This window comes from Rhagoletis pomonella, unplaced genomic scaffold (assembly GCF_013731165.1).
Source record: "Rhagoletis pomonella isolate Grant_MI unplaced genomic scaffold, Rhpom_1.0 Rhpom_scaffold_00001, whole genome shotgun sequence".
In the NCBI taxonomy this organism is placed as follows: Eukaryota; Metazoa; Arthropoda; class Insecta; order Diptera; family Tephritidae; genus Rhagoletis; species Rhagoletis pomonella.
In genome coordinates, this window is record NW_023458555.1 from 33,927,022 (window position 1) to 33,942,515 (window position 15,494).

The 15,494-nt window shown below is 33.8% G+C and overlaps 1 protein-coding gene across 6 annotated transcripts in view; it reads left to right on the forward strand.

The window, feature by feature from the left end:
• The first annotated feature begins 937 nt into the window (after positions 1-937).
• Positions 938-15,494, forward strand: part of LOC118743133 (extended synaptotagmin-2-B) — a 179,653-nt gene continuing 165,096 nt past the window's right edge. Inside the window, exons 1-2 of one of the 6 annotated variants that reach the window (XM_036475667.1) lie at positions 938-1,245; positions 5,830-6,054. In XM_036475667.1, coding sequence (XP_036331560.1) covers positions 6,050-6,054 — 5 coding nt within the window. In that variant the 5' untranslated portion in view covers positions 938-1,245; positions 5,830-6,049. The remainder of the gene's footprint in view (positions 1,246-5,829; positions 6,055-15,494) is intronic. The other 5 variants (XM_036475658.1, XM_036475687.1, XM_036475676.1 and 2 more) reach the window with 5 other exon arrangements.

The following is a 15,494-nucleotide window of genomic DNA, read 5'->3' on the forward strand; positions in this document are numbered from 1 at the left end:
AAAACTGGTCAAAATATCGCACTCCTATTATTTTGTGGACAACTGTATGTATACATACCTCCAAGAAAACTAGACAAAGTAGATAGTTAAATACAACAAATAGCTCCTGCATGCGATTCATATAATACCTTAGTTCGTTTGATTAACTGGCAACAAACAGGCAAATATGGTTATTGTATAGTCAATTGTTAAAGTAGTAAACACCAGTTAAGCAGGATTGAGCTACAAAACAAAACTAAAGCCAACTAAACTCGCAAGCAAGGTAATTACCAAAAAAAAATTAAACAAAACAAACCAATCTGATGATGATAGAACAATGCGAATGTGTGACAGTAAAGCATACTGAAAAAAATACTATTCATTGTCAACGACTTTCTTTGATTGCACTGAATATCGTGTTGACAATGGCCTTTCTCCAAGCGCACTGCATCATCTTCCAAGTGTTTTACGGCAGCAACGAATGGCGCCAAGTCGTTAAATATGTATATACAAATTATATTTATATATGTTCGTATATACATATGTTTATATGAGTGTGCGTGAGTGCATCTAAAAATAGCTAAAACAAAAGGGCTTCAACCAGCTGCCATCCGAATGCGCCAAACATTCGCAACGGCTACGAATTTGCCAAGCAAAACAAGGGAAATGCAAAAAATGTAGGCTATGCAACTTATATGAGTGCGAAAAAAGAGCTCATAATGTAGCTCAAAACAAACTCACTCATGCGGGAAATCGTATGCACTCACAAGCCAACCAATACACACACCAACGGGTATTTGAAGCTTTTACTCACTCAAAAAGTCTCAACGAAAAAAGCTACCAGCACAATTATGCACTCAAATTTGAGTAACTTTGAGCTTTTGCCAAGTTTTTTTTTTAGCAACATCAACTTAATAAAGCTTGCCTTTGTGTTTGTGCGAGCAGAAGAAATCTTGGAGCCAGCACATTATTTCCTCTAGTATTCTTTCAATTTCCTTCAGTTCAAAAACCGCCGACAAATTGTGTGCTTTGTTTCTCGCTCATACGCTTGGTTGCTCAAACTGTAATGATTCTTTAATCGCGCATTCTTAGCGAGGCAGTGTGCTGAAAAGTCAAACTAAATATATATACTTAAATATCGGTAGTATGTAGATATATGAACCATTGTTTATACGAGTAAAGTAAAAGTCGTGTTTGCCTTTGGTGTTTGTTTTGTGACCTAACCGCCTTCGTCGGTGTACTCTGTGCGGCTTTTTGTGCGCGCAGGTAACCAAAAGAAGCATTGTCGCAATTGTAAAGAAGAAGAAAAGAACGTGAAAAAGTATTGTAGTGGCCTTCAAAGAAAAAAAAAATTTTATAAAAAGCCGGTTTTTATTTTTTTTTTTTAATTTTTTTTTGCTTATTTTTTGTGCATTTTCATTTTTGGTGGTTTTGTGCGACGCCGTCTGAATTTTAATGAACACACACAGCAATAACGAAGAACTGGCTTTTGTTTAAAAGAATAAAAGATAAAAATGGCAAAAAAATAATAATCTTCTGCATGTGCTATTACAATAAAAACAATTCGAATATTAAACGCAAGAAAAAAATTTCGAAAAAGTCTAACGAAATGTGAAATTGCTTTTGGCTGAAATCGCGTTGTTGAAATCTCGTGGGCGTGTGGCAAAGTTTGGCAATTTGAAAGGCAATGAAATCTGAAAAAGCTACGCAAATATTTTTTAAAAATTTTGTGTTTATCGAAGAAAAGAGAAAGTAGTTGAAGGATTTCTTAGAGAAATTTTCTTTTATTTGAGATATTACATATTTATACTAATGCCCTTATTATCTTCGCATGTTGACTTTGGTAATATGGTCGCTTGGTGTTATACTCAACTTGCGAGGAATTTCCCACTCTTTGTGGTATAAAAACCGGTTTTCAATCGTCTAAGACAGTGTGAGTGTTGATCCTCCTCAAGCGGGTCTTTTCCAAGGCTTGAGGTATAATGAATACCTGTTCAATGGTGGATTTACGTCATCATTGCTTAAGGCTCGGAGAATTCGCTAACCCCACAATTGTGACTTTAGCAGTCTGTGTTATCAGGTTAGAGAAGTGTTCCCTAAATGATTTAAAAGTACTCTGAACATCTGTCATCAGTTCACCGTTCTTGTTTATACATAAGCTCGACCCGTTCTTAAAACCTTCCGTACGTCACCAAACCTTAAAAAAAAAAATAGACCGACATTTTGAGCTATCAGCATTCTGGCCTCTCCCTTCTAACATACTTCTTATCATGCATCTCTTTTTCCTTTTCAGCTCTCAACTACGCTCTCGCTCCCCCAAAAAAATTATGCTAATACGAATTTAGCCCCATTATATACCCGGCCATCACTGCTCAGTAAAATATTCGCCCAGTTTCTGATAGTAGCTCCGATTGCGCATTGGTCCTGGTCTAAACCCATTTGGATTTAAGATATCTCATTCTTCAAAATACTCTCTTATGATCTGGCAACCAGAATAAAACATTTCCATTATGTCCACATTTTTGGTGATTTGTTCCCGTAAATAAAGTGAAGCTTTGGTATCAGTGTAGATTCTGAAATGTCTAAGCCTGGTTGCAGTCAGCCTCACTGACCCCCTACTCCGTCAACTGCCGCTTCCTTACACCCTGCATCATTACTTTTCAGTTTCCAAGTGCCTTTAAGGGACTCCCCGACAAAAAAGGCACCAAGTATCAATAAGTGTAGCAATAAGATAAGATAAGTCTGGTCAGAGAGGTAACACTTCGTAAGATTTCTCTGCGTGACAGGTCCCCGTCTTACTAATGACCGGCTTATTTGACTTTGGAAGTGTTTTATTTCACATGCGAAGCTTCTTTGTAACTACTTTTATCTTGGGTCTCGGTTACTCCATTCTCTTCACAACAAGCATTCCTGCTGGCAACTGCGAGATAAGGGCATGTATTGAAGGAGGTCACACAATAAACGCAGGCCTGTCCTCAAAATGGTGAAAGAGGATTTTCGGAAAAATTTTCTATTATCGAAAAAATCTCCTTAAATCCCTTGAAACGGCAGTTATGATTTTTATATATCCGAGTACGCATGAATAGTTATTCATAAAAATTCCTTTATACTTTATTAAGCAATTGAAATGGAAATTCTATTAATTTTCGAGCGGGTTGCTATTTGAAATTCCAGTGCAAAAATAGATTTCCATAGCAATGAATCAGTGCTTGTTTACCTCGCATCTGTTTAATTTCATTATGGCCCAATTAAATGCTTGGCACGTAGATACATATGTGTACCTATATAAACTTATAAGGATGTAGATATGTATGTACATTAGACTTATGACTTTTTTCCAAAATTAAATGTACATTTGAGGATGAAAACCCAACAAAAGTAGCTTCTTTTTTCGGTAAAAACAAGTTCTCACTGTGAACTCAGAGAAAGAAAAAAAATACATATGTGACCTGGTCTACGAAAAGGGAGCTTACGTGCGAAAACTAGTTTTCTGTGAAAAAGCTGTTAAAAGTAAGCAACTCGTTTCGTCAGTTTCTCGTTATCTCGTTAATTGTTCTCAGCGCCGGACGTCCAGTAAGTGTTGTTGTTGGTCCAGTAAGTGTTGTTGTTGGTCGGAATATTATTATAGTTCATCGTGTAGGTTGCTAGTGTGGAACATTTAAAAAAGTAACTCTGAAGAAGTGACGTTTACTGTTTCTGTTGCTTCTGTCAGTGGTACATCTATCACAATCTTCGCAGCTTAGTTTCGGATATATCTAAAGTAGATATTGTGGCTCCATTGCCGATAGATTTGCCATCGAAGAAACGGAAGGTAAAAACTAGTGAAGATGTTCTCAAACCAGACGAGGAACCAGGTCCATCTTCCTCAGGATCAACACGTAAAAAGATCTCAAGGAAAACGACAACAAAGAAAAATACATAAACTACTCAGCATTTTTATGGTTTTTGTTGTAGAATGAACTATATTTTTATAAAAAATTGGCGGAAAATATTATTAAAAAAAAATTTTTGCATATATTGTGAACAATTTGATGTGCCAACATTTTTTTGCCGGCAGTGTATATTTAAAAAAGTTTACTTAAAATATAGATATATGGGTATCAATTGAAAGAAGAATTCGAAACAAGATTAGTTATAAATTTTGTTTTCAATCATCCTCTTAGAAAATGTATGATCCCTCAAGATTTTTAATTCGGAGGAATGCGTTTTGAAAAATCTTAATTTAATTTAAATCCTATGAATATATGTAAGGATATGGAAGGATACAAATTTCGTAGGATATTTTTAAAATTTTTTACTTGTTACTTTCACAATTAGAAAACGTCATATTTAAACTCTAATATGACTCTTAACTTGGACTGATATTGACGAGCCCTGCTAAGAAGAGAAACATGCTCTTTTCGGACTCTTTTTTTGAGATCACAAAGAAGGTTACAACTCAGAATTCTGAGACTTTTTTGACTCTAAAATGAGTCCGAATGTTTATAGGGTTGTTCCTTTTGGATACAATCTTGTATACTTAAAGCCACCAAAAATGTTTGAATTAATTTGTTAAATAACTTTTGAATTAAAAAAAAAAAATACTTAAAACAAGTGAATTTTTGTAGTTTTTAAGAGGTCAAAAATTAATTATGTCATAATTTTGAAGTACACCATATTCTGATTTGAAATTTTGCGTGCAATTCGTAGTTATGTGTACACTTCATATGTAGTGGTAAGAAAAGTGTGCATTAAAAAATAACTGAATGCTAAGTAACTCAAAGTGGGTAACTCTACCTTTCACAACTTTCAACATTTTAAGTATGTACTGTATTCCACAAAAAATTTCGAGTAATTTGATACCTTAGCAAAAAGTGTGCTTTCAGAATAAACCAACCTTTAAAGATAAAATATTCGACAATATTGAGCGTAATTTTCATTCCAAATATATTTTTATTGAAGGCAAATTTGGAAAATTCGTCAAAACTTACATATAAATGTAAAAAAAAAATATTTTACTAGAATTAAAATATGCAATAGGGTGTTTGAGGTGTTTAGGGGTTCTAAAAAACTTTGTTAATAAAAGAAAATGGTTAAGTAAACAATTGGGTATAGTTTTTGGAAGTCTTCTGAAGAGAAGCGAAGTTTTCCGATCGGAAAATTTTGATTTTCAAGAATTCAATACCATTTCTACGAAAACTTGTTTTTTCCCATATAAAATAGTATATGAAAAACTTTGAGCGCTTTGAGCGACCTCTAAATAGTTCTTGATTTCAAAATAATAAATTATATCATAGTACTATGAATATATGAAGCATAAGATGAATAATTTTTTCGGTATAGAACTATCCTAGAGGGTGAGAGTATTAAAATTCCGACTTTATTTTTTTTGGACCACCCTAATGTGCATACGAGTATAAATGCTTTTTTCAGTAAAATTTTTTTCTTTGAACTTTTTTTTACCGAAATTGTTACAAAATCGTTATTTTTGTTGGTTATTCGTAATTTTTTAATTAAAAAAAAATCCATATGCCTAATGTACCAATGCATAGCTAGCATACCAGTCCAAACCAACGCTCCCACAATTGCCACATAGATTCATAGATTGTCAGTATGTATATGTAAGTAAGGTATCTAACAACAACGGCCACTTGTTGGCGAAATGACCAGGGACAGTGCGTGCTTTTGACACTCAAAGCGATGACCGACGGAAAGGCAGTGATTTTGTGTACCTGTGTGTGCTCACATGTGTGGGGGTAAATGCTTAATTAATGCCTTTCTTTTGCCACTTTGCCTGCCACCTACCAACCACTTACATGTACCCTCCATATGTATGTATGTATGTATATGTAACTGGATATGGACCGTTAGCACCTCGATTTATGTGAGCGGTAATTAATTGACTTTGATTGCGTGCAAATTGCAGATACCAAATGGTAATCGTCATATATAACAACAATAAAAAGGATTACATACATGAAATAAACAAAAACACAGACATACACAAACAAATAAACAGCATTACAGCGAATAAAAACACTTTCTACACAGTGTTCATATAAAGCAGCATAATAACGACAACGCAGCGAAAATGAGGTGAGCGGAGAAATTGGGTCAATATCAATAGCAATAACAACAACAACGACATAAATAAAAACGACAATCAAAAATAGTGTACGACAACGCGCGAGGACCACGATAAACAAATTTTATTCGCATCATAAATTTTCCCAACAAATGCTTAGTCTCCTCCGACAATTGTTGCCCAACGAACGCGAGCAAAATTTCGAAAAATATTTCCAACAGTTTTAAGGCAAAAACGACAACGACAACGACAACGACAACATTCTAAAAATTCAAATACGCGCACTTTTGGCATCGACTGTAACGACAGCTACCGTTTGGCGATAGGCGATTGGCGATGCGCACACGTCGCCACGCGAAAATTGCGTTAATGTCTTGCTGCCTCGGCTCGTCGGACGATGTGTATGTCTACTTGTTTGACGTCTGTGTCACGCCCACTTTACTGGCACGCAGGCAAATATTGTTTTAGTTGTTGTTGTTGTTTAACACTAACTCAATTGGTGAATGGCACTAACATTTTGATTGTTCTATTTTTAATTTCTTATTAATATTAGCTTTTTTTTTTAATTTAAAAAATATGCTTAAATTTCTAGTTTTGCAGCTCAAGCACATTCATGTTTGGATTTGTTCTTTCGTTTAACGAGAAACCGTATTTTTAGAGCTAAAAGTTATTATAATAAAATTTATTAAACAATTTTAGCTTTAAGATATTTTTGCCAAATAAATAGAACCAATTTGGACATTGTAAGAGCCACATCCCGAAAGTATAATGACATTTGGAATGCTGACTTCTCCAGGACTGACAAAGCTCCTTTTAAGTGGCATTGTTCAAGTTAACTCGGTCCTTCAGCTTGAGGTGTGTGCTATTGAACTATTCCTGAGACAGTGTGAGGGAAGTGAAGCAACCAACAAACACATAAACTACACAAACTCGGATAGGAGAGCGGTTGCAAGCGATTTTCATGACCAATGGAAGGGTTTGAAGAACTTGTCAAACCATGAAGTGGCTTACGATGACTGAGCCACTTTGAAGCCCTTGCTAGACGCAGTCTTTGCATCCCAGTATCACCGTAGAAGCACATAACCTAAGTAGCATTCAGCCAAGGAACCTCGCGATTTTCTTTAACGATACGTTAATCAAAGAAGACTTGTAATCAGGTTCTTTTAGTTTTAAAGAAAGAAAACTGAAAGCGGGTCTATGAAACCGATGTATCCACACGGCTGAACTTTCTTTCGTAAGACAAATGAATGAAAGATAGCAAGTTAGTTCGAAAGACTTATGTTATTCTTAGTTAGATAAAAAGCTCTCTCATTCACCACTCGTGGAAAAAGCTATTTTACGAACTTTTTTTTTAATTTACAGTTTTTTTTCCTTTTAATTTTATTGGGTTTTTATTTTTAAGTTTCATTGTTTTAAAAGAAAACATATATTTCTTCTATTTCATTTAATTTTTAGAAACTTATTTTCTTCTTCTTTTAATATTTTTTTTGCTTAATTATATTCTAATTTTAAAATGGTTCTGTTTAAAAGAGAAACAATATTTATTTTAATTTCATTTAATTTTTAGAAACCTATTTTATTTATTTCTTATTTTTTATTGAATTTGTTTTTCTTTTGTTAACTTCATTTTCTTATAATTTTTGCATATTATTTTCTTTATTATTATTCTTTTTTTAATTATTTTGTTTCCTCTTTTTGTTTAATTTTCTTTTACTTTCTAAATTTTTTGTAAAAAAAAAAACATTTTTTTAATTTCATTTAATTTTAAGAACTTTATTTTATTTGTTTCTTCTTTTTTTAATTTAGTTTGTTTTTCTTGTATTAATTTCTTTCACTTCTAATTTTATATTTTACTGATTTAAAAAGATATTTGTTTTCGTTTAATTTTTAGTATCTCATTAAATTTTTTAATTGTTTTTTGTTTTTTTTTTTAATTTAATTTTCTTTTAATTTTTAGATTTTGTTTTAAAAATAAAAATATATATTTCTTATTAAACTTTTAGATATGTACGACTTTCTACATTTTTGATAAATTTTTTTTCTTTTTCTAATTTATTTTTTTTTTGTTTTAAAAAGAAAAATAAAAAATTTTTTTATTTCATTTAATTTTTAAAAATATTTTCATTATTTTTTGCTTTATTTTGATTTTACATATTTTTATTAATTTTTGTTTCAATTTGATTTTCTTTTACGTGTTAGATTTTTTTGTTTTAAAAAGTAAAACATATTAATTTAATTTAATTTAATTTAATTTAATTTTTAAAAAACTTATTGCCGAAATGTAAACAACCTAACGCTAAGACCTCCTCGTTAGCAGATCTTTCAGTTTCGAAATTACTGCCTCTCAAGATAGTTGCCGGAATTGACAATTGTCTTACGAAAGACTGTGGTGAGTTGAGAGACAGTCGACAAATTGCTTTGTTAGTTACAGGGCGCTGACCATGTAGCAATATGGCAAATAGCACTGTCTTGTACACCACTCACCAGTTGAATGTGAACTTCAAGTGGTTTGTATAATACCCCATTGCGCGCGACTATGTTTTCGATATATACCGAGGATATTTCGTTATAGGCCAATGGAAAACCGTATCCGATGACTTAATGCAATTACGATCGCCCCGTACGCCGGCTTCACCCATACACCGATCCGATGAATGCATTCGGACAAAGTGAAATATTTTAGTTTGATCGTTCTGTAAAGGGAATTGAATGTTGGGGAGAGGACTAGTAAATATTTTTACTGCTGAAACTTTCTTTTGTGGAAAAATAATTTGGCTTAGAACTCTTAAAGCGTTGAAGATATAAATGCAAGCTACATCCATAAGCTCTCCTTAATCTAATGATATTTATTATTAAAATGCAATGGAAAAGATATCCATGTGTCCTTCGATATTAAAAATTGTTTACTTTAAAATATAAATTAATAGAATCGGCCCGGTAGCTTTGAAGTTTTGAGTGTACAAAAAATTTGCATATAGACGTGCGTAAGCACAATATTTGCTTACAATCTCACAAAAAAACAAGCAACAAGCGCACTCCTACATATTTTATCTGACCCACATAAAAATTTGTGTTTACATTTCCATTTATACTCATCGTAAGCTGTTTAATGTTTACCCTTTTACTTTGGCTACAACCATAAGGATTTATGCTGACAGCTCAGCAACAGGTATGTACGTAACTTCTACAATAGCATATTCATCTTCAGTTGGCAGCATCGAATGCGTTTGTGGGATGTTGGTGGCAACAACTTGTTGATTCGCCTTTAAAGGAAATTTATGTCAAATTCTGTTTGTGCGCACGTACATACATATGTGTCCGTGGTTGAAGGTGTATTGTGCACAAGTTGGCAAATATAGAAAAGGAAATGTATGTGCATATTTATATAAACAGGGAAACAACAAATTTAGCGACGTTCACATTTATTTATTTTCTTGTTGAGCGCTACGCATTACTCATTGAAAATTTTAAATTATTGCACTTAGTTGGTTTTTTGTTCGCTTTTGCGGTTGCATACAAGATACATACATACATACACTGCCGGCAAAAAGTATATGCAATATATGCAACAAATTTTTTCTTATATTTTTCCGCTAATTTTTAATGAAAATGAGGTTCATTCTACAACAAAAAACATAAAAATATAACTCCTAATCATTGTGCAAAACGCGCGTAAATTCAGCAAATTTTCATGCAAATTTTCAACTTTTTAATCAGATTTTTTAGAATTCTTTTGAGTATGCAGCCCATTAAATTCTAGGAAAAAAGTGCAAGTTCGGAGTTAGTAAGAAATCGCATTGGTTTTTGAGATTTTTTTTTTTTTTTGTTGAAGGTGTTTTGCATTTTTTCCATATACGGGCATGTTCTGAAATTCGAAACTTTGAAAAGAAGCAGCAGCGATATGAAATAAATCATTTTAATGCGAGACTTGCAAATTTTTGGGTTAAAAACCATCGAAAAAATTATCGAAATCGAGTCGATTTAAAGTTTTCGAATTTCAGAACATGCCTGATAAAGTATTTTCGAACAAATTTTTTGTATGGAAGAGACTGCTAAAAAAAGAATTGCCAAAAATCAACGGTAATTAATAGCTACCTGAAACTTGTACTATATCTACAAATCTGCATACTCAAAAAAATTCAAAAAAATCGAATTATAAAGTTGAAAATTTGCATGAAAATTTGCTGAAATTTCATGAGTTTTGCCTAAAGTTTAGGAATTATATTTTTATGTTTTTTGTTGTAGACGGAACCATATTTAAAAAAAAAATTGGCGGAAAAATATTAGAAAAAAAAATGTTGCATATATTATGAAAAATTTTCTGTGGCAATACTTTTTGCCGGCAGTGTATGTATATAGTAGACAGTGAACGGATAATAATAATAATAGTAATAATAATAATAGATTGGCGCTTACACATATGTTAGTGTTTGGCCGAGCCGAGTGAGCGGATATCTGGCCTAAATTTACCATTCGACTGGATACCGGATATTGTGTTACTAGATCGGCATTGGTTGATCTTTAGAAATATATCGTCATTTAAAGTACAAAACCGCGTAACTGACATTGGCTGCCAAACATTGGATTTACTCACACAAGCTCTTGGCTCAATCCTTATCCATTCGTCCTAGTTTTTTTCATCGCAGAGACTTCGTGGAAGCGTCAGCTCTAATACGGCTCCTAGTTTAGTGACATCGACGAAAAAAAATGTACCTCATGTGTCCGATTCCAAGTCTCAGTCTGGACTGTGGAGTTTTGATTTCTGGTCCTCTGTAATCGGCGTCATGTCTTATTTTGGTATACAATGGAGATATGTATTATACTATTTTGGTCGAAGAACGATTTTTTTCTTACCATAAACTCAGTTGTCTTAGTCTTACAGCAGACACTAATGAGGTGTATGTACATTACGAAGGTTTTAGTAACAGAGAAGACATGCGTAGGACAAGTTCCCAATTCCTCTGTAGTTTCGGCACTTGCCTCGCTCTGAACTCTGACAAATTTTAAATGAGTATGTATGTATATTTCCGAACTCAGGTTAGAGGTGCATACTACCACTCCGTAGGACCTGGGTTCGATCGCTTGTCCGAGCAACATCTAAATTTAGTCAAAGTTTTTTCCAACAGCGGTCGCCCGTCAGCAGGCAATGCCAAAGAAACAACAGAAAGCTTGTGTAAGGATTTGTGGATACCTCCTATACGGATTTTGTTTAAGGTTTTATTTATGTTTAAAAGCGCCGCCGTAAACCGCTCTTGACCGATCTCACAACTGTGCTAACGACTTCAAGTAGCGCCGTCTTAGTGGATCCTCCTAGGAGATAGTATGCATGCTGTGCCTCAGACATACCTTATGTAGAATGCCCCGGTTGAGAGCATCGAGAAGCCTCACGAAAGTTTTTAAAACGAATTAAGTTAAGCTGATAGGGCGCAATGGCTAACGTAGATGCGCCCTCGCATATCAGCAAAAATTTCGCACCGTTGGTCGGTGCACAATCGACCTAACTATTATAGTTTGCGGTCACGGGTTTGGACTATATTTCTTTCCGCCTGTTTTGATATTTTAAATTCTTATTTTCTTAGCAGTAATCAAGTGTAGCAAAAGTAACCACAAGAAGATAAATTGTCTTCGAAATAAAACAAAGTTAAAAGTTTTCAAAGTAAATAATCAATCTCTTCTCCATCAAAAATGCCAAGCTATGTACATAAATAACTACTTATGTATCACTTAGGTAAACAAACGAAAATACATACATATATATACATATTTACTTTTTTTCAACCCAGATGACTTGATTTCGTTAACCGATAATGTCAAGCTACATATAATTAATGCTTCTAGGAATGTTGGTTGTTTATTTAGCGAATAAAAAAGGTCGAAAATTAGCAATCTCAAAAACGCTTGCATTCCTTTCTTTATAATCAGCTTTTGCGGTTTTATTATTCATGGAAATAATTCACGAAATTGTTCTGCTGAAATTTTACTCCAGTGCGAGTTCGTAGGAGTGTAAAAATGCAGTGTGTTAGGATTTTTAATATGTACATACAGGCTAAGGGTGCTCTTATTTTTCGCTTTGATTATCAAAAATTTACATTCGATCATCAAAAATTATATTCTTATAATTTAAAATTTAAAAATGTGTGTTTTATTGCACAATATAAAATGAGGGCCGTTTCTGTAATCTTGAACAAAACAAGTTAGAAAGTCTAAGTTCGGGCGGAGCCGAACATTAAATACCCGGCGCAATTATTAAATATATGTTTTCCACCTTTCCGAAAGCTACCGCTACATGATAAGCCTGGGTGTATACGTTTTAAGTAAATTAGCGTCCTTAAATTTCGAAATATTGAAATTTCAAGCATATCTGAAATTTATCGTTATATGAAAAGCGGCCTCAATTTTAGTCCGATTTCAACAATTTTCAACGGTTTGCTTTTATGTGGCAAGCACAATAAGCATACCGCGCTTGGTACAAATTGGTATAACGGTTACCGAGATACATATATGTGATCACAAGTGGGCGGTGCTACGCCCATTTTCCAAAATTTTGTCATAAACGTATTTCTTGGTAAAGAATTGTTGCAATCATCAATTTTGAATAAATTAGCTTCAATATTTACTGATTTATCGAAGATTTTGTATTTCTCGAAATTACCGTTATATGGGATGTGGGCGTGGTTATTGTCCGATTTTAGAAATTTTCGGTCAGTTGGTATGCTGTACCAGGACCAACAACTGTGCCAAGTTTGGAAGAAATTGGTGCAGCGGTTACCAAGATATACACATGTAACCATAAGTGGGCGTGGCTACGCCCATTTTCCAAAAATTATAAAAAATTCATGTTTTCCGTCTGAAACTCATTGTAAGTATCAATTTTGAGTGAATTATCTTCAGTAGTTACTAAAATATCGCAGTTTTCGTATTTCTTAAAATTACCGTTATATGGGTGGTAGGCGTGGTTATTATCCGATTTCGCCCATTTTCAATACCATCTGTCCCACGCCCAAAAGAAGTTCACGTACCAAGTTTCGTTAAGATATCTCAATTTTTACTCGAGTTATCGTGTGCACAGACGGACGGACGGACGGACGGACGGACAGACAGTCACCGCTTAATCGATTTCTCTTTTCATTCTGATCATTTATGTATACATTTGTCTATATCTATCTCGATTCGTTTTGCCTGTTACAAACAACCGTTATGTGAACAAAGTTATAATACCCTTGTGCACAAGTGCGCTCGGGTATAAAAAAAATTGCTTATACTAGAGTTATCCGGTCACGCTTTGCTGTGGCTCAGTCTAATAAAATGGATATATGAATATCAGAGAACTTATATGATTTTGTTTGCATTGTAAATCTATCCACTTTACGTTCATTTTCAGCCACTCTGGAACGTAATACGGATATACCAATACTATTATCATTTATACTCGCTCACTGGTCATCAGCAGTGTGACCAGATGATCACGAAAAGTTAAGCAAAATTTCCTTAAAAAATGGTTAGAAAAAGTTAGAGGCGGTGAAAAATAAGCTAAAAATAGTCAGCACTTTTATGCCGAAAATTTTAAAAGCACCTCTACAAATTCAAGTGAGTTAAATTAATTTTTTTATTTTTCCGCTCAAAGCTCCGCAGTGACTTTTTATAACTCTTAACCCTTTCGTTTTACTTTTATTCGTTTTTTTTTTTTTCATTCAAGAAGCATCTGAGCAAAGTATAAGTCCCCACAGCCATTACTTTGAGCGCTATGAAATCGCAAATCTTGTATGGAGTTAAAACAAATGTTTTTCATTAGGATGAAGATAATGATTTGCTTCATGCTATTTCGTTCAAAGTTTTGTAATTTTTGGTATAATCATTTAGAAAATAATATTTTTGAGAACGCATTCCGGAGCCAAAAACCGAATTCTTCGCCAATGTTGGTATCCGCGTATCGTGTTTATGCAAAACGTCGTAATTGACATTTGGGCCAAAAAACAGACTTACTCACCGGAAGCTCTTGACATCAAGCCATATTCATTCATACCAAAATATCGATATTCAGATATAAGAGGTAGAGCTACTTAGCAATAAAAGCGAGAACCACTTTGAAATAAGACAGGTTTTACTCCCGCTTGTAAAATTTTGGCAACCGCACATACGAGGTTTTGCATTCTCTTGATACTTGGTTTTGTACTTTTAATGACGATATGTGGTTGCATATTTTTTGCTGTAATAGTTTACCATTGCTATTCCTTTAATCTTTCATCTTGGCTGCACGAATTTCCAAAGATTGCTTTCTTTAGTCAAACATTTCCGGTAGAAAAAAAGCGAGGAGGACAAGTGGAAAGTTCACCATAAACTTTTTAAACATTTTTATAGAATCAATTATTTTCTCAGAGGACTAAAGAGGTGAAAATAGCTAAGAATTAGAGGCACATACATACATACCATATAAATATGAGGAATTCTCTTTAAAGTCGCACGGATTTCGGAAAGAAAATGATTTCATGTCTCCGATTCACTTCAATTTTTTTGGGGGCTCTAAATACATATACATGAATTTTTTTGAATTTTTTTTCTTCGGAGATATGATTTGTCAAAATTGCATGCATTTCTTCAAGTCGTTATATCTCGGGTTCTACTCATCGCAGAGACTTCATTTTAACTTTGTTTTGAAGCTAAGGAAACGGGCTTAAGACTTTTATATGTAAGGTGCTCATGATTGTCCTAAAGCTATCTAAGTAATAAATAATTTTATTTCTTTAAGTTGATTTACATAGTGAAGACCAGTAAATTAGGGATTTAAAACCATACCAACGTAATCCTTGCTTAATTTTTATAAAGACCTTTGCTTTAAATGAAGGTTTTTCAAGAACTATTTTTAAACCAATTTGGTTTTATGACAAGATCTTCTATTTTGTGAGAGTGAACCAGGGTAGCCAACTCAGTTTTGATAATTCCCCGATTACGACAATGAAATTTCCAGATTTTGCTGGAAATTTCGTAAAATTACCCACCCCCCACCCCCAACCCCACACAAAGCGGAGAAGAAGCTTGCCCAAGCCCTTACAAAAAGTCCGAATCGCTTTAAGCTTCATCTGGCATGCGCCGGCAATCAATGAATCAGCGACACCGGCACCGGCATTCTAAGCTTTACTCCAGCTGTTAAGTAGACATTGCTGAAAATACATATGTATATAAATAAACGCCTACCCTTTCGCTAACGTGTTTGCGGGAAAATTCGTTAATTCACTTTGTAAATTACACACATGCATATGTACTTATGTACTTATGTATAAACATGAATCAAATGTTTCATATCGCGATTGCGTGCAATGACTAAGTATTCATTTTATAATGTCTGTGAATTCTGAGCTGGTTTAGTTAAGCATTTCTGCCCACAATGAGCAAGTGCAATTTCGCTAAAATAAAAGTATTTATATACAAGTATGTACATATACACAAAATTATA